The 22,134-nt window shown below is 33.9% G+C and overlaps 1 protein-coding gene and 1 long non-coding RNA gene across 2 annotated transcripts in view; one reads left to right on the top strand and one right to left on the bottom strand.

The window, feature by feature from the left end:
• On the bottom strand, window positions 1-18,273 carry LOC119077812. Its single transcript, XR_005087880.1, has 3 exons — window positions 18,264-18,273; window positions 14,055-14,056; window positions 1-191 (listed from the first exon to the last, which is right to left on the bottom strand). It is a non-coding gene; the product is annotated as an uncharacterized LOC119077812 (long non-coding RNA).
• Window positions 15,077-22,134, top strand: part of LOC119077811 — a 22,878-nt gene continuing 15,820 nt past the window's right edge. Inside the window, exon 1 of the mRNA XM_037185122.1 lies at window positions 15,077-17,104. Within this exon, the coding sequence (XP_037041017.1) occupies window positions 16,812-17,104 (293 nt within the window). The 5' untranslated portion in view covers window positions 15,077-16,811. The remainder of the gene's footprint in view (window positions 17,105-22,134) is intronic.

Here is a 22,134-nt window from a genome sequence, read left to right on the forward strand (position 1 = left end):
GTATACAGTGTTTAAGGAGAGCGAAAACCAGTTAAATTTAATTGGTCTCGGGGTCAGCTGTCAAATATTCATCAATAAAAAAAGAAATTGAGAGTTGAGCCCAGTTTAAATGTGTATGTGATTTCTCTCATTTTGACGTGTGACCCCGGACCAGTTTAAACAAAGTGGTCAAAAATCGCTCTCCTTAAACACTGTATTATGACACACGACCTGTCATTTTTGTGTCGATGTAAAGATAAACCCAAACTCCCTCTCCGACCTGATGATATTTGATATATATTGCACACTGGTCACGAAGAAGTCGAGGCTTGCCGAGACCAATAGAGACAAGTGTGTACTCTATTTTATCACATAAGCGAAAGCGACACAGCTACATAGACCTGAAGTGTAATTTTTGAATTATTCTTCTAGTTAAGTAATTTTGACATCCGAACAGCGCGCATATGTGATAAATACCATTATCGTTGACATTTGCCATTATCGGACAGAATACACGTTTGCGTGTGGGATTTTCCAAAAATCTGACGTCCTCCAACACCGTTACAATTAAATTTTAATTTGTCAAAATAGTTGAGCCGTTTCAATTCAATTTTTTTTTGTTTAAAAAAAGGGAAAATAAAACCAAACAGCGATAGCGGTGCCATAATATACTGTTTTTTACCCACCACTACTCCCTACTGGATGAAGACATAAGTGCATAACAGAAGCAATAACCCACTGGGCAAATTCGTATTATTTAGAAGTTTGCAATAACCCAAGTTTGTTCGTGTTGTTACCACATAAAATTTCGTTATATCTGAATCCCTATATCAAGTTTTTGAAGCACATGCGGTGTATATGATTGTGCATGGTATGTCTATATATGTGCTTGAGTATAGTATCAACACTACCAAAACATGCAAATGCTTGAGAGTGTAAATATACTACTATACTGCAGCGAAACTCTTCAGTCTCTTTAGCGAATGTATTATGCCTTCGTTTGTTATATGGATTATCATGTGCTGCGATGCATCGAGTTCAAAAAAATAAATAAATAATTTCGCTTTTTTGTTCGTTCGTATAACAATTCTAGTATACGAAACGAACGGTTTTTTTTTAACTTCATCGGACTTTGTTTTGAATTAATGAAAATAATAATAATAAAAGAATATCTACCAGCTTTTAGCGCAGCTATGCATTAACGAACGGAAAAGTTTCTCTTTATGTAAAACTGTGATATTTTAGAGAAAAAATAATATGTGTGGGGATGAACAGGTACATAATGTCGCGAAGATTCGGTGTGCGATATTTTCAATGACCTAAAATTCAATAAATTTAAATTCGCTGCTAACAATACGATCAGCTGTAATAAGGAGATCAACTGCTATTGATTTCGCATTGTGAACTAATACACGGTAACGCAAACTTTATTCATCGTCTCTAATTCACTCTTACCACCCCGGAAAAAAAGATTTTACACATTCAACATACAGACAACTGAATCAGCTAAATAATTTTTACGACAAAGGGACTGCGTGTAGTATACTTCGATAAAGGACGTATTGATGAAAAGAACGATTTATTTGCAGTGACTGAAGAAAATTGATAAAAAAGAGCTTGGTGCCGTACTACAAAAAAAAAAAAACAATCGTTTGCCAAGAATAGAGCTTCTGTAAATTAAAAGAAAAGACTCAAAAGAAATTCTTGGAAAGTCTATTCAAAAACACTGGTAAAGAATTGTGTGCAAAAAAATCAAATTACGTAGAGCGAGAGAAGACGGTTTAATAAATTTCATTTTTCCATTTTCGTCAATGTCTCGTCAACTTTTTTATTTTGCTGGAATAGATTTTGTGGTGACCCATTAAGCTGACCACTTAACTTCACCAAGTCAATGATCGTATTGATAAACTGTACAAATTATTGTTCGTTGAGTATTCCAATTGACTTTATTAATTTTACGTCAATCGTAATACATATATCAAGCATTACTCTATTTATTCATCATTTAAACTACACTGAACGAGCATGTTGCACATATTTAAGCAATGCTCCGTTTCGAATTTATTGGCAGCTCAACATTATTAAGATCCACTCGAAATTAAATTTTCAATCAGAACTACTTTCAATTATAATCTAGAAATTATTTCGCTTTGAAAATGTTCCGCATTTTCCATTTTCACTCCGTTATAGAAGTTGTTTACAAAGAGAATCACAACGTCGCAAGAACCGTTGGAAAACGAGTGACGTAACTTTATGTATATTTTCTGTGTATTAAATACTTTGCACAGCAAGAAAGACTGTCATTTTTCCCTTTTTTCATTGTTTTCTGAAGCATTGAAAACATTTAATAAATTGTTCAAATATACAAAGAGATTCAGAGGAAAAGGATTTTGAAGAATGTCAAGCTCGGTAAACAAAATTCAGTTGTAAGTTAACGCAACATTTGGTCGTATGAAATGAAGGTTTTTTTGTTGGTATAAAAGCCATTTTGATGGTCGCAAGTCAGTCTGATAGGCGTGATTAATGATTAAAAATAAATTAATTAACCGATGTGGGACCATGTCATCTCAGTTTTCTGTTCCTTTTTTCCTTTGAATTCGAAAACAATTCGAAATGAGACTAAGTTAACCTGTCACAGACCAATATTATTATCGGGTCTATTACTTCTATCGATTAATGTACTATCGGTAATCGGTTGATTTCAAATCTTGTACTTCAATTTTTTTTACGTGAATTTTACTGTATAAAACCAGAGCTTGTCATTATTTTTGTCGACGTTATCGATAACAGATGAATAGCAGACAGACGAAAATTAAACACCACCGAATCGGTGACTACAACTGGCGATTTGAGCCACACACAAAAATATTAATAAAACCAACAAATTATGTAATCAACTATTTTTCTGCTATTATGTCTTCAAACATTAAAAGTACCTACTCAAAGACCAAATCTAATTACTTACTTAACACATAAAAACGTTGGAAACAAACTACTTTCTTTTCCGTAATAAATAAACAAAGTCATTCGGTCCCAGTATAATGTATACGTATGGTATATATTTGGTGAGTTGTGCTTCGGTTTTTCAAAATAGTGTTATACACAATTTTTTATTGTTATATGCTAAGTAAACGTATTATTTATACCACACGAAAAAAAAAGTATATCTGCTTTTCGCTTCAAATAGTGATACAACAAAAGATTCACATTAACTTCGATATGTGTATATTATAATGCCCCTCAACACTGAAGTTGTTTCAAAAATATTTAGCTACACACTACCTAAAGCGTATACGTACAATAGTACAGCCTAACACATATGAATGGATATAGTGGGACCCATACAAGCAAATGCAAACATTTTCAATTTCATTGCCTTTTTATGTTCCGTATTGAAAAATGTTTGTTGCATGTATTTATATACGTTATACATGTATATACCATCGTATACCAACTATAACATAAATGAAAATCTAACTGAAAAGCTGTGTGATCGAGTAATACTGAATTACTGAAGTACGGGGAAAATTCGTGCTGTTCGCCCGATAAACTCATTCCATCAGTTCACATACACAGATAGAAATCCGAGCTGAGTTTTAAATCGTTTTTTTTTTGGTGTGATTTAACCTTTTTAGAAACGGCTAATCACCTGTTATAGACAGCAAACGACAATAATAAGCGATGACCTTCGCCTAATGTGGTCTTATATATATTAGAAACCTGTTACGGACGGTTATCATATGTTATGGATAATGAGTGGACGGCTGGAATACTCAGCTCTATAAGCTCTAACTATTGCGTTTCTATATAGCAAAAACATGTTTAACAAAATGAAGTAAAAGATTCGAATTCAATCTATTGATGCGCCAACCATCTGTGAAAGGTACAGTCGAAGAAATATAAGAAACTGGCAATACAATCCAATCAATGCTATTAATTTATCCCACATGCATTACCAATGTTACGATATTTACGTATGTATTATAACATTGTAAATCGCATGTGGATTCATTAACATCGTTTGGATTGTATTCGTTGAAGAAACCGAAATCTATTTTTCTTTGACTGTACAGATATTTATTAGAGTCAGTTTTATATCTGAAGGCATGCTAAATTTCCTAAAATCCTGGAAACTAATTCGAGTAAATTCTCCAAAATTAATACAAATTAAACCCACGCAGACCAAACATTCGTGTCATCATATTTCCATCAGTGTAACAAAATATACATTTTCTGTGACACCGTTGAATATACATTTGAAGGAGAAACATGTTTTTGGTCGAATATTCGGATTTTTTGTTGTATAAAGACTCATAATACTGAAAATTACATGTACGCAGTTGACGACAGATAATGTCAAACTTACCGAAAGGTAAAAGGCAGGAAGTTGTAAGCTATACCCAGCGAAAAGTTTTGTGGAGTTCCTATACATAAATAAAACATTTACCGTTTAATGCAGTGCAGCAGCGTATCTACAATATACATATTTTGAATAAACAAGGATTGTGAGCTGCATTCCATTTATTTTTCTTTACTTCTAAAGCTTTTCATTATTTATCTGATTTTCGCTGTACTGAAATCCGATTTCATTGAATCAAAATGTTTGAAACGATGCGTACGATAGTACAAAGTGCTTGTTGCAAAAAAAAAAAATTCAGCGAAATTGAAAAATGAAATTGTGTGCCGTTTTTTTCTTCAAATAAATGTCTTTTATATATTCTGTCATTCGGTTCCGATTTCTTCAAATGAAACCTACCGTATATATGCTACAACCATACACACGAATACTGCAATAAAAAAAATATTTTTATTTCTTTACACAATTCCATTTGCCATTCGTTTGCAAGATAAAATGTTTAAAATGTTTTGCTCGTTGTACAAACAGTGCATGATTAATCCGTCTTTGAGAAGAAGGGAAAAAAACTTCGTTGTTTATTGTTGACATTTTGTTACCTTTGTCGTAACGTAAAAGTTCATTCTTAAGAACTTTGTAAACTACTTTGTAATTCTTTCATCTTCCCAGTGAATTTTTAATTTTTGCATTCCCATTTTCTGTTGCTTACCTACCACATGGCAGCATTGTCATAATAAGATTATTATTTTCGCTTACTGGAATTAGAGGAATTTGTTTAACCTATCACACATATATCACAATGTCGGTATAATGTTGTTGGGTCTGTTGCAACCCGTACTTCGGTCAGTTTTTTTTAGAACATTTCAGTCCTTAGACGGTCTTCCTTAGACCACAGACCAGTGGACGATATACTAAGGATTTTTTTTTGTTAACACTGATCGGTCTGCATATATAATTAATAGATCGGCGCATGCGAGTGGAATTTTTGGACAATACCATTGAATTTTGGAAAGCAGAAATGGAATTTTTGAAATTTTGTGGAAATATTGGAATTTCGAGTGAGAATTAAATTTACAATATTTAGGAATACTTTGGAGACCTTGACTCCGCTTCAATTTAATTTCCTAATGTTTTATTTGAATTTTTGCACAACCACGGTATTTTTGGAATTTATTGGACTTTTTGGAACTTAGCGGAATTTTTGGAACTTAGTGGAATTTTTGGAACTTAAGTGAATTTTCGGAACTTTTAGTGGGCTTTTCGGAAATTAGTGGAATTTTTGGAGTATCGGAATTTCGAGTTGAGTTTTGTGGAAATTTTTGGAGTTTCTAGTGGAATTTTATGGAGACATTGGAACTTCGAGTACAAATTAAATTGAGAACATTCAGGAATATTTAGCATTGTTACGTTATCGACTACTAGGCTGACGTTGACTCCGCTTCAATTTAATTTCAATACAATTGAACACCAGGTCAATGCGTTAAATATGTCTAAATGTTTACATTGATTCCATATAAGGTCCTTCAACTTGGCCTAATTCTTTATTTGATTTTTTTTTTTGGAACTAAACGGGAATTTCTGGAATTAAGTGGAATTTTTGGATTTTTAGCCAGTGGTTGCCCCCTCGACCGCAAGCCATTTTTTTAGTTTTTCTTTAAAAATGGCATGCGCATCTGTTACTTTTATTGTTGTGTGCAGTCAACTAAAAAAAATTTTTCTTATCCACTGGTGTCATGAAGACTTTAATGTTCTTAACTATTATCTAGGAACAACACTACCGTCGACGCCGAGTCTTACGAAAAAAAAAATTACTGGCGCATGGGTTTAACTGTTACTTCTTTTGGTCAACGTATTTCCAGGAGGTAAATCTATTACTTCATTGTTAACATATATTTCACTGTAAAAGTTCATATTATGTTTGTTGTTCCTATCGATGACAGATGATATATCCGATCGTAAAAGGTTAAAATCGATGAAAATCTCGTTTATTCAAAATTACAACCGGATCAATAAAGATATTTGCAACATAAAACAATTAGGAAACGTTTTAACAATCGACACTATTTATTATTTTGTTAACCCTACCTGTAAAATCAATGCAAGGCACTTGTTCAATAAGTTGCAGTTTTAGTGGCAAGGGTTGTATAAATATCTTGTTATAAATCAATTCAGCAGCAGAAAAAATATCAAACATTTTGAATGGTTTTAGAAACGGAACTGTATGTACATTTTCCAAGAAAATTCAATTTCGTGACGGTGAAGTAACGGTAACGTAACACGCAAAAATAAATATTTTTTTAAAACTTTTTGCATTATTGTTTTCTGATGTTGAGATGGGGAGGAAGGTGTACAATGTTTTATGGCATTGAGTGCACCAAAATTACCTGAATATTACATCTTCGACCAGATGTTCAATGTTTTTTTACTTACAACAATATAATCCATGTTACGCTTCCGTAACGAAGTTATTTACAAATCTGAGAGAAATACAATCAAAATTGAACGATACAAATTGCTCAATACAAGCAGCCGAAATAATTTAGGGGAGAAAATTCATACACTTCAAGGTAGTCACTATGATGAAACGAATAAGAAATTTTCATCCGTTCGGCGTGAATAAGCTTGTTTTCTCCGCTCAAAGGCGGTGAAAATATGACGTTTCGTTGACTCCATCTCTGATGACAGTTTGGGTGAGAAAAGTTTTTCTTTCTCTTTGTAACTGTCAGTTTGTTTTGCCTTTGAACGCCATGAATTAAAAAGTATGTGTTTGCCAAGGAGAGAAAATAGGTAATTCCAACTCGAGTTAATGGCGCAAACTTTCACTCTTGTTGGAATTTCCTATCTAATCCCCATGGTAAACAAATAACCATTGCTGACTTTCGCCAAACTACTGTGAGGACTTATGGATTTTGTTGCAGCATTTTTAATTTACTTTCGACCAGAGAGTGACATCCGCTCAGAAATATGAAAATAAGTCGAATTGAGTTTCATTCAATTAATGTGAAATCGGAAAAATTTCCATAAAAATTGGAAACAATTTTTCTGAAGCTCCAGACGAAAAATCATAGAGTAGACGTAGCCATATAACAAAAAATGTTGAGTGGTGATTGTGCTAATTATCCGTATATTACGTATACTTATACCCGATCCTATATCAATACCAAGTCAAGTATATTATACCGGAATATTCAAGTATCTTCTTGATACAAACATTCACTGCACGCCACACACCATATGGAAACAATTCTTTGTCTATTACAAAGTATAAAAATTGTCAGAGAGTTTGTTTATTCTAAATATCAGAACAAAAAAAATTTATTTCGTGCATAAGCAAGCACACACATCGTTTCGTTCCTATAATATTTATGTATATTGCTTCCAAAGAAAAGAAAAAACAGTATTATTCACTATGGTGCATCAAACCGAACTTATTACACACAGTAATATTAAATGGAGAGGTTTAAAGATGAATAACCCAGCACAACACACAGTGCTCATTTCATTTCGGTTTTGTCTTGTTTATATGAACATGTAAAGTGAATCATGTTTTTATACATAATATTTTGAGAATGTGAAGAAATATGCTGTTTTATATTGTGTTACACTAACTGGGTATAGATCAGTATGGCTTCGAAACATTTTTTTGTGTATATGTATAATATGACCTGCATGTTGTTGGTATTTCTTCTCTTTATTTTTTCCTTCTTTTTCGGTACAACCGCACAACGAAACTGCTTTTTTTATTTTCGCTTTACTGACCATGTTATCACACATTATACGAATGTTTATTTGAAAATATTTGGTAATATCATTTTGGGTTTAGGATACACACAGACAAGAAAAAAAAGCGAACTAAAAAGTGATGGAATGTATGTCATTCCGAGCAGCGCAAAATTCTTGTTTTTTTTAGAGTGACGAATTGATTTAGTTTTTAGTAAAATAGATTTACTAGGAGGTAAATTGTCGATTTGTGTGGTGCGATTTTACGGTTCTTTTTCGGTGTAAATTGGGTAATCCGTAATTAGCTCTGAGCTTGTATATATACTACCTAGTGGGATGTCATTGATAAGATTGTAAGTAAACATATTGTTATTGACTGCACAGCAAACACTACTTGTGTCAGTTACACACATCGTCATGCATTGTAAATGGTTATAGGCTTGCAGTTTGGAAGTTATTACGATTATGTGTTATTATGTACAAGTTAGGAGTACATAAGTATTATAGGTAGAGGATGCTTCAAAATAAGGTATAAAATATGGTAGTGAGTGAGGTACAAATTCTTTCCGTTATTTCTGTGAATGGGGTCGAATGGGCACATGTCAGCGACTTCTGAGTCAGGACATGCAGCAATCTCAAGACTTATAAAGGACGAGGTTCTCCTAATGCCAAGGCATCAGTGACGCCCCGTACTCATGTTAGACCACAATTTTGTGTGCATAATTCCAAAAAAGTAGGAATGCCTTTGTAATCACATTTTACAATGATGGCTCCAAGTGAAATAGTCTCATTGGTGCAGGCTGTTTCTGTGAATTGCCTCTTATAGAGTTTACCAAGTATATCTAGAGGGCGGAGATAGCCAATCGGCACTGAATGAAATCGCTGTTTCAAATAGAGTCACATTCTATGGGTTCCCATTCATGAAGGTATTCCCGGAATTGAAGTAGTTTAAGTTGTCAAACATCTTTGATATTCGACTAAGGGAAAATCTGAAACGCTAATGTGATCATGGAGACGAAACGGTTTTTCACATTGTTAGTCACTGTATCAGATCAGGTCCGCGCTGTTGGAAAAACCTGAATAATTCCACCAGGATATGGAACTAAAGAACCTCCATTTGGACAATTTCACGACTTTTCTCAAGCTAACGAACAGGCTGACCTGAGTGAGCGTTATGTTGGACGACGTTTGGGCGACATTTTAGAAGTCTCCGCTCTTCGATCTTTCGCGGCCTTTACGTTTTCATGTTTCACTCATTTTGACTTATTATAAATCTTCTTATCTATTTGTTACCGTGAATGGGGTTGATTTATTGCGAAATTTCTTGGAAGCTTATTGTACGATGTTCCGGGACGTATGTGATTTTTGAAAGCAATTTAACTTTCAACGTTACATATCCATTACTTCCCAAATCCCATGAAATGGTAGATGTAATACAACCATGCAATACCCTAAATTATCCGGATTTTGTCGTAAAGAAATTTGATTAGAAATAAAAATGAAAAAGAGAAATTCCATTCGAATGACTAAATTAATAAGAAGTCGTTCCTTTGACTGTCCACATAACAGCATCGTTTCCATAATAACGTATCCACCGTCGAAAATTATTATAATCGTAATCCGAATCAAAAGCAGAGAATCTTTTGACTCGACGCTGAAAAGATGCGAGAGCACATAATAAAAAATCAACTTTTTAGCTGTACTTATTTTTCTGAAATACAGCGGGGGTTACGGGCATGCATATAATACACATACACGAGCATGTATCGGAAAATATACACCGTATAATTCTACCCTTATTTTCCACAATAAAGAGAATAAGATTTTTTTATTATTTTATACTTCGTCATGTAGAAAATGTTTTTTTGAAGTGTTTGTACATATAAATACGGTCTACAACGCTCTTATGCCATTTTCCATGGCACATAATATCATTTTAGTGGAGTACAGTTCCCAAACCGAAATATGAATCGTATATCGTCGTATACATATATAAGTTCATTGTGTTTCCCAACTCTTTCACCGTGTATTATGAAGTCGTATACGATACATGTCAATTCATTTTAACTTTTGACGAGTCTTCTTACATTGTGCAAATACGAGAAGCCAAAAGTGGTTTGCTGGAGAGTTCGTAACATCAACTTATGATTTGGTTATAAGGGAGCCAGGGCATTGTGACTAAGACAGAGTGATGATTCTTTAAGAATTCGTAATAATTTCATTCGAAAGTGATTTATGATTTAAAAAAAAAGAGGAGTGAAGGATTAGGAACGGAATTATTTGAGTCTGCACTGTACGTACTTGCAATTGCCTGTGTGAGTCATAATTTTCCCAAATTCTTGTTCAGCTTTGAATTCAGATTTTATTCTTCGAAAATGTTATCTTCCATCTTTTTTGTTATTTGTTATCTTAGCCGCAAATATATATACACGATACTGTAGTGCTAAACATATTGTCGGCCGAAAGACTTTATCTTTTAATTTTAAAATAAACTTAAAGATGATAACAATTTTAATTTGGTTTTGTGGTTGAGATGCCTTATGGAAAGACTTTTTTCCGGTGAGAACATAATTTGTTGGAAATCAATTTCGGTTTTAATCTATTTGAACGTTTTTTGTGACAGTTTGGACAACGTGAATTCCATCTGCGACATTAATTATCTTTAAACAAAATATTCGTCCCAACTGTATCTATGTTCCACTAAAGCATAGACCAATTTGACAAATACAGTTACTTTACTTGTTAGATGGTATCTCACCTCACATAAGAACCTACTTTGACAAAAATTACTAGCAATTACTCACATAGGCTTAGGACTTATTCCATTGAGTCATGGAGTCATAAGTTGACGAAAATATAGAAAGAAATGACAAAATTGAGTCATGTAGTCATGAGTTGAACAAAATATATGTGAAATGGCAGTATTGAGTCAGGTTAAACAAAATACTTGGGTGAATAATGTCTCATGTGAAATTAAGTGTCCACTCCACTCAACAAAAAGTACTCCGTGAGAGAGCGAGCTGTCAAATAAACAAAGGAAAAATTGAAAAAATTCAAATTTGTCTCTCACACGGAGTACTTTTTTGGTAAGAGGAAACTAAGCATTATTCAGGGCTGATTCGTCGGCCTAATGCTTAGTTTCCTCTTACCAAAAAAGTACTCCGTGTGAGAGACAAAATTGAATTTTTTAAATTTTTCCTTTGTTTATTTGACAGTTTGCTCTCTCACGGCTCTCTCACGGAGTACTTTTTGTTGAGTGGAATGGACACTTAAGAAGTATTTATTACCGAGTTGCATGAATCGTTTTTCTCAAAAAAGCCTACGAAAGTTTTGACTTTCGTCATTGAATTGAGTAAATGACTACCCGATGGCGAGGGGGTAACAACTATAGAACAGAAAAATATACAAAAAATCAAGAAAAAATCAGAAAAACTAGAGAAGAATCAAGAAATACGAGTATGTAGTAATGAGTTCAATCGTTAAGTAAAAGTGATCAAAAAATGTACCACTGTTGGGAAAATTGCTCGTGTTAATGGTAGATGAAGTTTGAAAATTGGCGGTATTAGACTGATAGATCATTGAGTAAATCGAAAGGAATTTTAGGGTGTTTTTGACATCACGAAAATGTTGGTTGAGTAAATGAGGAAAATCAGGAAAAAATCAGAAAAAGTCAAACGATGAGTTCGTGAAAAATGGTTGAAAAATCGACACTCTGCAATATGATTGAAAAATGACGGCGCGAAGTTTTAAATGTGGGAATCAAAGTTTCTGTTTTATGTGATTTATTGATTACAGTTATTAACTCTCATATTGACCGTCTTTTTCCAAATTTCTTATTTCTCTAACTTCTCTCATTTCTCTATATATTCGTTATGGAGAAATGAGAGAAGTTGGAGAAATACGAGATTAGAAAAAGACGGTCATTATGAGAGTTTATCGCTGTAGTTATTATTAGTTGAAATTATTTCCCTTTCGTTCTGGAATGCACTTCAACTATGAAATTATCAACTAATTACATAAAACAGAAACTTTATTTCGCATGTTCAAAACTTCGCGACGTAATTTTTTCATCATTTTGCAGAGCGTTGCTTTTTCAGTCATTTTTCACACACTGTGTGTGTACTCGCCTAAAAAATCAACAGAAAAAAAATCAGAAGACAAAAACAGTTGTTACCCCCTCGTGACTACCGCTGAAGACTCCTTTTTCGCAGCTATCGATCTTAGTTTGGGAAACTTCATGTCCACTAGATATAATACCGACTTAAATTTGGGAGGCCTTGCTCTACAGCATTAAAATCTCATCTAATTGAGAGAAGAAAAAAAAAGCATGCAAATAGTCCATATTGCATAAGCATTATGTAATACAATAAAAGTGAAAATAAAATTATAATTCTCTTAGTGGCATGCAACGTGCTCGATACACGTTCAGCTCCCAAAAAAATATATAACTGTGATTCTGGTCAGGTTTTCAAAGTTGTGTTGTGTTGCTACACGCTTTTATTACGATTTGCGTTCGAATTGTCTGTATATTTGCGATGGCACGTTTACAAATTTAAAGGACCTAATATACACTAAAAAAAACCGTGTCGCATGACTTTGAAAAACAGAACAGGTGGGATTATTTTAGTATAGGTTGGAGTGTTAAGGATACACTAACAATGCTAGTAATAAAATAAATACAGCCATTGCCGAAGGGTAAATCTTATCAAGATCCATGCATTGACATCTTTTTATATTCTGACACGTCTGCCTGATGAGGAATCCTACCAAAATTCGCCTAATATAATTGTGGGTCCTTGTAATTGTAAGTCGTATGCGTCAAGGTTCTGGAAGAACAGTTTAAGAATCTTTCGAGTTGATCACGAAGGGGGATCAAAAATTTGCCTGTAGGTTTGGAAAATTTGATTTGACGATTTCAACTCAACAAAAAAAAAATGTTTTCAAGTTGACTTTTCAAACAATATACGTGTCTGAATTGTCAAGATTTGTGTTTCACCCGCCTTCGTAAGTGTCTTAACCTGTTCTTTCAGAACCTTTGTATGCGTAACCCTAATATAGATTTGTTGCTCGTGCGTGTTCCGTCGGTACTTCAGAATAACCTGAATTTATATTTTAAATTCTTGCCATTTTGCAGAGAAAATAACCTAAGATTTTCAGCAGTGAACTAACTTAGTATAAGAACTAAGATAGGACGGAATAGATCGAGTTTGCTGGGAGTCGTGCTTCGATGCCATCATTGGATGTGCTGTGTGTGGCCACGATCATTGATATTGTTTTGATATCCATGGATGCCGCATGGGACCCCATAGATTCCGTAGATAGTGAATTTTGTTGAAACTAGACTATAGTCAAAACGATGAGTTCTTTACCTTCAGTACTAGATACGATATTCAAATAGACCTTTTAAGTTCGAAAAACGACTAGATGGTCTGGATGAATTGACAGCTGACATTTTTAGATAGTCGGTTCGATTTTGATCACTTTCGTTCACTTTTTATTATTAGAAGCGAACAGCTTACAGATGTCAGCTGTCAATTCATCCCTCCAGACCATCCAGCTTTTTTTCGAACTTAGGTCAATATAGCACTTCGCGGAACTGTCAACTTCTAGCTTCTAGGACATTTGGTTACAGTAAAATCCCATAAATTTCACCAAAAGCGACCCAAAAATGAGAAGTGTTTTATTTGAAGGAAAAAAGTAGAAGTAACCTTTGACAACTTCAATATGACAGATTTTAATGTTGGTAGCGCTGCCAATAAGTGCGATTTTATCGAACACTTTTCACTAGTGTAGGGCAACAGACATTTTTTCGATTAAACTCATTCAAAACAACCGAAAACGTCTGAAATTCAGCTAGTACATTTCGCCTTGAATCCTAACGAGACGATATACTTGATTGCCGCACTTGTATCGAAATGAACGACATTTATGGGAATGGCGTCTAAAATTTACATTTATTTCGGCGTTTGTCTATTATAGTTGGCAGTTTCGCAAATAGTACGCCTCGTTGTACAAATCGATTTTTGTAGCTGAGATCCTATATTTTCATGGAAAACTCAGGACTAGTGCTACAAAATCGATCTTGAGCAACATTGTACGCAATATAATGATCCACGAAAATTTCATCACCAAATTACAAAGATGTCAATCTGCATTCTTACTTTTAAAAGCATATAACAGAAGAACATCAACGTCAGCTGTTTTTAATCAATGCGCAACAGTGTTGCGATTTGTTTCTTTGTAAAACGAATCGTTGAAACAATGCTGATTATTGAATCAATAAAGAAAAAATTAATTGTCGAAAATGAAAAGATCATCGAATTTAATCGTCCAATTATAGATGGGAATATTAAATCGAGGTATTCAATATTCGAAACCAGAAAACGTATACCACACAATAAATTTTTTTATTTATTTATTTATTTACTGAAACGGTTGGAATAGAATTTACCGAAATAAAACATTAAAAAGAGATTCGAGATTCATATTTTCATTAAAAAAAAAGTTTTAAAATTTTGAGAGTGTGTTTTTTTACGCTCACCAGCACTTATCGTATTTTTATTGTGTGTATACATGCCATGTGATACAAATGCAAAGTTTAACTGAACTATAAACACCGTTTAGACAACACACGATAATATAAAAACAGTGAAGGAAAAATGAAAAATATGCACACCGCTTTTCATTATAATATGGAATATACTTAAAGACCGATATTATATGTGTATATACAGATAAATACAGTCACACACAAGCCAAGCACACAAATCCGCAAATCTTCCATTCCATATTATTCATTGCTATACGTACGTTCTCGGTAAAACCTTCTATTTTTTTTTTTTTTTCATACCACACACACTGTCACCAATTTTCTCAATTTCCATGCATCTCACACTGTTTTCATTGGGAATCCGATTCAATCAAAGTGTAGTATTGGTGAAGAATATGGTTGTGGTGTTGGTGAAAATATCATTTCGGTTTTTTATACGGACTTATGGCACATTACAAGAGACTAGAGAAACAGTTCCAATTTAGCCGTCATTGATGATAGATGTTGGATGTATTACGTGCGACCAATTGTTTTTATTATTATTTTTTTGAGAGAGATATTATTTTTGTTTTCAACAAACAAACATTCGTGTATATTGTGTATTAATTGGAAATAGATTTTTTGTTGTTTCTCTTCGTAATTTATATTTTCATTTATTGGAATATTGGAATATTAAACACGGTGTTAACTGATATTTGAGTGCAAGACATTTTCCGAATTTAGATTAAATATTTTCAAAAAAATAAAATTATTTATTTTCCGTTGGATTTTTATATATTCGATTTATTGACGCATTGATCGGAAAAAATCTTAATAAATAAAAAAAATATCAAAATTTGCTTCCGTTTTACATTGAAGTCGATTGTTTCTTCGCATCACAGTGTTCCGCAGTGTGTATATAAGACACGAAAAAAAAAAGAAAAGTTACAAGAAGGCTAGCGGCAAGGCCGAACACTTCTATATTATTCAAGTGATTTAAAGATTGAATTAAACAACAACAAAAATGTGGTCACCTACTTTTCGTACGAAATAAGTGGACGGACGGTTGATATTACGGTGGTTTTGTCATTTATTTTACAACAGAAAAAGAAGTTTTTTTTTCTCTCGCTCGTTCACAATTTTATTTTTAATTGGAGAAGTGTGTGCGGTTAATAATTAATTTTTTTTTTCGCTAGTGATTTTATATCGGATCGTAAACAATAAATAAGGCAATTAGATTAAATGACACGTTTTTTTTTGTTACGTTGCTGTGATTTATGAATGATTCAATTCGTTTTTATAAAAGGGAAAAAAGTTATCTAAAAAAAAAACATTTTGCATTTCAACTGAACATTTTTTGCGAAATCAAATTATTAAAACTAAATCATCCGGAACAAAGTAAATATCATAGGCGGGCTATTTAAATCGCAAACCTAGACCCGCGTACACATTCAGTTTATATGTATGTGTCGTTGTCTCGTTCCGGCTAACACAATTATCAAGCAGATTAATTATTGTGAAACGTGTGCTCTATTGGTTTAATTATGCATGAGCAATTCTATTAATTACTTTGTACTGAATTATATAATTGACTGATTGAATACGAAAATTGTCTACTTTTTGGTAGTCTTTTTCTTTGGACGAAAGAGAACCACTCGAATTGTGAAAGTGAAACTAATCAATTTGAATAGCTCCGATATTCTTCAAACTGTTTGCTTGATAAAAATAAAAACGTCGACAATTACAAGAACTGTATACAGCAAAGATTCCGTTCATGCATTGTGCAATAATAAATTTTTAAACTGTTTAAATTGACGTAATTACATTCAACATTCATCACTGGATGCCATATTAAAGTGAAGAAAAAATATTTAATGAAATTACAACACTAATCAGTTTCGGCATAAATAATCTGTTAAAAGGATAACCAGACAAAATTCTCACACTTAAAGCAAGTAATTTATAATACGCAAACAGTTACCCAATTTTCATAAGAAACTCACATCGCACAAATACCTACTCATAACCTTTGTATAAATCAGCAACAACTTAAAAAAGAAGGCAAAGAAGGAAAAAAAAAGAAACCGAAAAAAGCAACAACAACAGAAAAGCGCTAACGAAAATTCATTGGAAGGGGAAACATTAAACTTCCATCCAACAATAATAAACCACAACCGAAAAAGGGAGCAACAGCAAAAAAACAGAAAAAAAAACATTATCAAAATTGAAATGACTCTCCCAACAACAACACTGAATTCCGCCGACGATGATTCGGATATGTTCGGACCGCCGCGTACTTCTCCTTTGCGTCACACACGACCCCGTGTTCCAATGATGTCAGCCAAATTTCGATTACGCGAAGAGCGTAAAAGGATATTGCAGCTGTGCGCACACAAATTGGAGAGAATTAAGGACTCGGAGACAAATTTACGACGAAGTGTTTGTATCAACAACACATATTCACGGTTGACTGATGAAGTGCGTCGAGAAAAGCAAAGTAGATATTTAGCAAATTTACCAAAGTAAGTAACGCAAATATGTTTCTTTTATGCTAATTTGTTGTAAAATGATTAAGTAACCCTAATTAGTGTGGGTGATGGTTTTAAATTTTTTTTTTTTTTGAGGGGGGAGCATGTCATCTTAATCGATGTATACAACAACGTCCAAAAGACCTCATCAATTGTACAATATCCTAATTTGAATACCATTCAATCGTGACATGACGAGAATCAATATATTGACACTGTAACACTTTCGTTCCGTTTCATTTTTTTTTTTTTGCATTTCCTTTTCGTCGGTTTTCGCTCAAAAAAAATATTTTCACCCAAAAAAAAAATGTTTTATTGATCCCACTAACATAACATTATTGTTGATTCGATACTCGATATAAGAATTTCCGGTTTATAGAAATGATAATGGCATTTATTCCTTTTTGACCGTTCTTTCGTGTCGATATACTTCTTTCAAGACGTCTTCCGTATATAATACAGACGATGTCGTCGTGTATTATAATAACCCCCGTATTATACTTGATTTTTATCAGATATTCAGGAGTATAAATATGTCCTACCCGTGTAAAATATTGTTTCATTCGGAGCTTTTTATTAGCTCCACAAGAGGCTTGTGGTAATGTGTGTGGTTTCATGTGCACACGTTATAAAAATGATAATGTAATATGTATCAAGAGTTATTGTCATGCTTTATTGTCTGAGTGATGACACTGGTTCTTTTTTTGTGTTATGAACCTAATGTTTCGTATATCATTTTCTAATGAACTACATTCAACAACTCATAATAGAAATTGAATTGAACGCGTTCATTATACAATTGAACGAATTGAATGGGAAGGGGTTAAATGGGTAGATAAATAATTTTCGATGCATTGAACGGCATTGAATAAATTGTTAGTCTTGTCGTTCAATCGTAAATGCGATAATTGACTTCAGACCACATGAAAAAAAGTCCTAAAATGCTAATCTCTTTCATACAACAACAACACAAAACGGATAACGAAAGTCTATAGCAAAAAGCAACTGAACACATCGTTCGAAAGTATTTAATAAAAGAAAATGAAATAGAAGAAAGTCTGACACATAGAGAAAGAGAGAGAGAGATAGAGAAAAAAAAGTGAATACAAATGTTGAACGTAAACCGATAAATACGGTTTTAGTGTAATTTAACTTATACAATACAATCGCTTTCCCGTTTGTTTTCTGTTTCATCGACATGGCAAAACTTTTTGGTTTTTGTTATTCGCTCACGCTACGTATACTGATGATAATGATGATTAAGTGCCCATTCCACTTAAAAAAAGTACGCCGTGAGAGAGCCGTTAGAGCGCCGTGAGAGAGCAAACTGTCAAATAAACAAAGAAAAATTGAAAAAATTCAATTTTGTCTCTCACACGGAGTACTTTTTTTGGTAAGAGGAAACTAAGCATTATTGGTTAATTATTGAAAAAAGGATCTATAAGCAACAATTGCTGTTGTCACATTAGATAAAAAAAAAGTGAAATAAAATTCGTTCAACGAACTGTTGATAATTTACCATTGTCTACCTTTCTTATCCGTCTTTCAATGTTTTTTTATGTTAAAACCATTTTTAATGTGTCCGTAGTTTTTCCCCAACATCTTTTAACATTCATCAAATAGGATCGGTGTAGCAGGTATGGACGACTAATTATGTCTAAAATATTCTCCAAATTTAATCGATCGCTAGTTTGGAATCTTTTCTTTTGTTATACCTAGAGGTGTGCGCCGATCTTAAAATAGCCGGCGGCGGTGCGCCGACTGGTAAGGGATCGGCGGCGGCGCACCGAAAGAAATTTATAGTCGGCGGCGGTGCGCCGATCGGTGCGCCGATAAATTTACAAAAAATCTAAACTTTCGAAAATAATGCAAAAACATTTGAAAAAGCGTGCGCAATCCTTTTTCCGAACACTGAATTCTTACTATCTTGCGATCTGAAGTATCAACTACTTATACAAGGGGAATCAACTGAGACGTATCTCACCTTTTATATTTTGAATGTACAATTACTGACCTATTATCTTAAAAACATCTAATTTAATGAATCCAAGAATGATTAGTGAGTTTGCGTAAATGACACATAAGCTATAAGTCAACTTATAAGTTGGAAATTTTAAGTCACATCGTCATACTAGATGTTTTGCAGGTTTCTTATTTCTAACTTATAATTTATGTCATTTACGCAAACTCACTACTATTATCTTTCGATTTATGCAATAACCGTTCCCGTTGCCTTTAGTCCATCTTCGATGTAGGAGTGAGATCGTAGTAGAAAGTTTTCGCAAATAAGAGAATTAGATAAACTTAAATTTATAAGTAATAAGTGTATAGACTACGGTGTTACTGCCAGCTACAATGTGCAGATGGCACCAGCTTGTTCATCACAGATGACACGTCAAATATAAACCAACGTCACGCTGAATTCACGACCCATAAGCGATTCATTCGGAAATTTCTATTGAACAAATCGTCGATCACGCAGCGAGCCGTACTTAATAGTTCTTTCGTATCGAATCATAGCCGGAGAATTCCGTCTGTAAAGTAGATTATGTGTCGCATAGTTGTCAAAGTGCAGTCAACCACAATATGTAAGTTTTCATAGTTTAGCTGTGTACTGTGTACATAACCTAATTTCGTGGAATTCAGAATTTGTAGCTTTACATCAAGTACATCACTACAATAAATCGTTTCGTATCATGACCGCTCGATTGCTTACTCAATTCCTCTGATTACATCCCGATTAGCAGGACACAAAATCGACAGTCCCTTCCCCGTGGGATCAACATACGGTAATAAGGTTTTATTTCCCAAATTTTGTACATAAAGCAGCTAAAAATTGAAAATAAAGATATCCGTGTCTCGTCTTTTGACGAAAAAACTTGAAACCGGAAAGATTTTCCACTTTATAAATTCCTGAAGCATGTGATTTGCGCCATTTTCCACCCAAATTCTACATAAGGTCTTGAGTTTGCCACTTTACAATTACAGTAGTATTCACCCAGTTTTGACTGATGCACTGAATTTTGTTCTCTTTCTTCTTCCTCTTATCTGCATCAACAGGCAATAAGAGAAACGTCGTCTGCCGTATGCCGCGCTCCATTCCATTGCACAGGAGATAGAGTAACGTACCCAAGGGTTCACGTTAAGTGAGGATACAGAAAAGACAAATGTTGTTTCGACCTCGGGTATCGATGGCGGTCCCAGGCCAGCGTGATCTGACCATCCTCAGTTGTATGTTTTAACAAAAAACTCCTTTCTACGCATATAGAAACATAGCAGCATATAGAAACCTGACTTATAAATTAAGAAAGATAAACATTTGCTAAAACCTTGTACTCAGGCGCACACTTTTGTATAGATTTTTCAATTTAAGTTTATATTGCCGCCCATTAAAATGGCTGAAAGCACTAAACGTATAAAATTTCGGCGCGACGAAAATACAATCGGCGGCGGCGGTGGCGTGAGCTATAATTTTTCGGCGGCGGCGCGCCGAAAATTTAGCAAAAAATCGGCGGCGCGCCGGCGTAAAATCGGCGGTGCACACCTCTAGTTATACCTGCAGAATGAAAAGTTAAAAAATAAAAACAACACCCGCTTTGCTTAGAAGCCAATATCAACAATTATAGGTGGCAGAAAAACGTATAGCCGAACCTATTGTTATACTGTACATTTTAATGTATCCGGAACCACATTCAACATTAGATTTTCCAAACTCATTACGTTCGACCTAAACTCCTTGCAAAATATAACTGTATTCGTCCCTTGAATCACAAGCTCTCATTCTCTCTCTCTCTCTTACTTACACACACAAACACTCTGTCTCTGAAACCATAAGCAATTTATTGTGTGTATATACAACACCCATCATCTTATCTTATAATATAAATCACAGTCTTTGCCCATTAAAATGCGTACACTGTTCACTGTTCACTGTACGAGGAAGTCTCAAAATCATCATATTAGGAATCTATATAGCTTCATACAACAGACCATGTTTTGCGACATGTTTCGTTTTGTGTCAAGATCGTAACGCAGATCTGTATGTATGTTTTACAGAATGAAAAAAAAAAACTATTAATGCAAATGTTCAGTATATGAATCGGAACACGTTCTGCCGAAGCTATATGTGTATTGAAAATTGTCTTATCATCGAAAAAAATCTTTATCAGTGTGCTCTGTTGTTATTTCTGCTTATCGTCAACATTTTTGAATTTTAAAATGTTTTTTTTTTACTGCTCATAATATGAGCCCCATATGAATGTATTATACTGTAAAGCTTGTCCGCACCGATGATTATGTTCTGATTTATGACAATATAGTGGCTTTATCAGTAGTCAATTATAGAGATGGTTATCGTGGGACAGAGAATTTATTTTCCATATTTCGTTCGATATGCCTTCTCATCACTGTTGTACACTATTTTCAATTACGTAAAATATTGTTGTTGATGACGAAAATGCGTGTTTGCGATTGTAGTGGTAGTGCAAAAATATTCGTCGTATTGTTTGCGTATCTAATTTTCGTAACGAACGTCGTACGTCACACTATTTGTTTGTTCAGTTTTTAGCCATTAATTGGTACCCATTTGTGTTGATTGTGATTGAGACGAAATTCGTACGAATTCAAATTGGTTTCATATTGATGTTTTGGTTCGTTTTTAATACGCAGAAGATGTTTTGCAAGTTCCACTCATTGCTCGAAAATTATAATTTTGCCACCAACAAGTGTTGAATCGTGACACCATCAGCAAAATGAAACAATTTTCAGTAGATACTGATACTGAGTACGAAAATAACAAAAAAACGGTAATTCCGACCGCAGCAATATCAATTTATAATGATAACAGACAATCGCTTCAATTTTTATATCAAGTTCAAGTTTGCCGTCCAACATATCCGAGATTGACTTCAGTTTCCATATAGCACGACCGTAAATGAACTAATCGAATGAATTAATTCCTTTATTCATGCGATCAGAATAACTGTTTCGTTCGGCCATTTCGTCGAATCCACATCGTATTAATT

The sequence above is a fragment of the Bradysia coprophila genome, unplaced genomic scaffold (genome assembly GCF_014529535.1).
Source record: "Bradysia coprophila strain Holo2 unplaced genomic scaffold, BU_Bcop_v1 contig_24, whole genome shotgun sequence".
NCBI lineage: Eukaryota > Metazoa > Arthropoda > Insecta > Diptera > Sciaridae > Bradysia > Bradysia coprophila.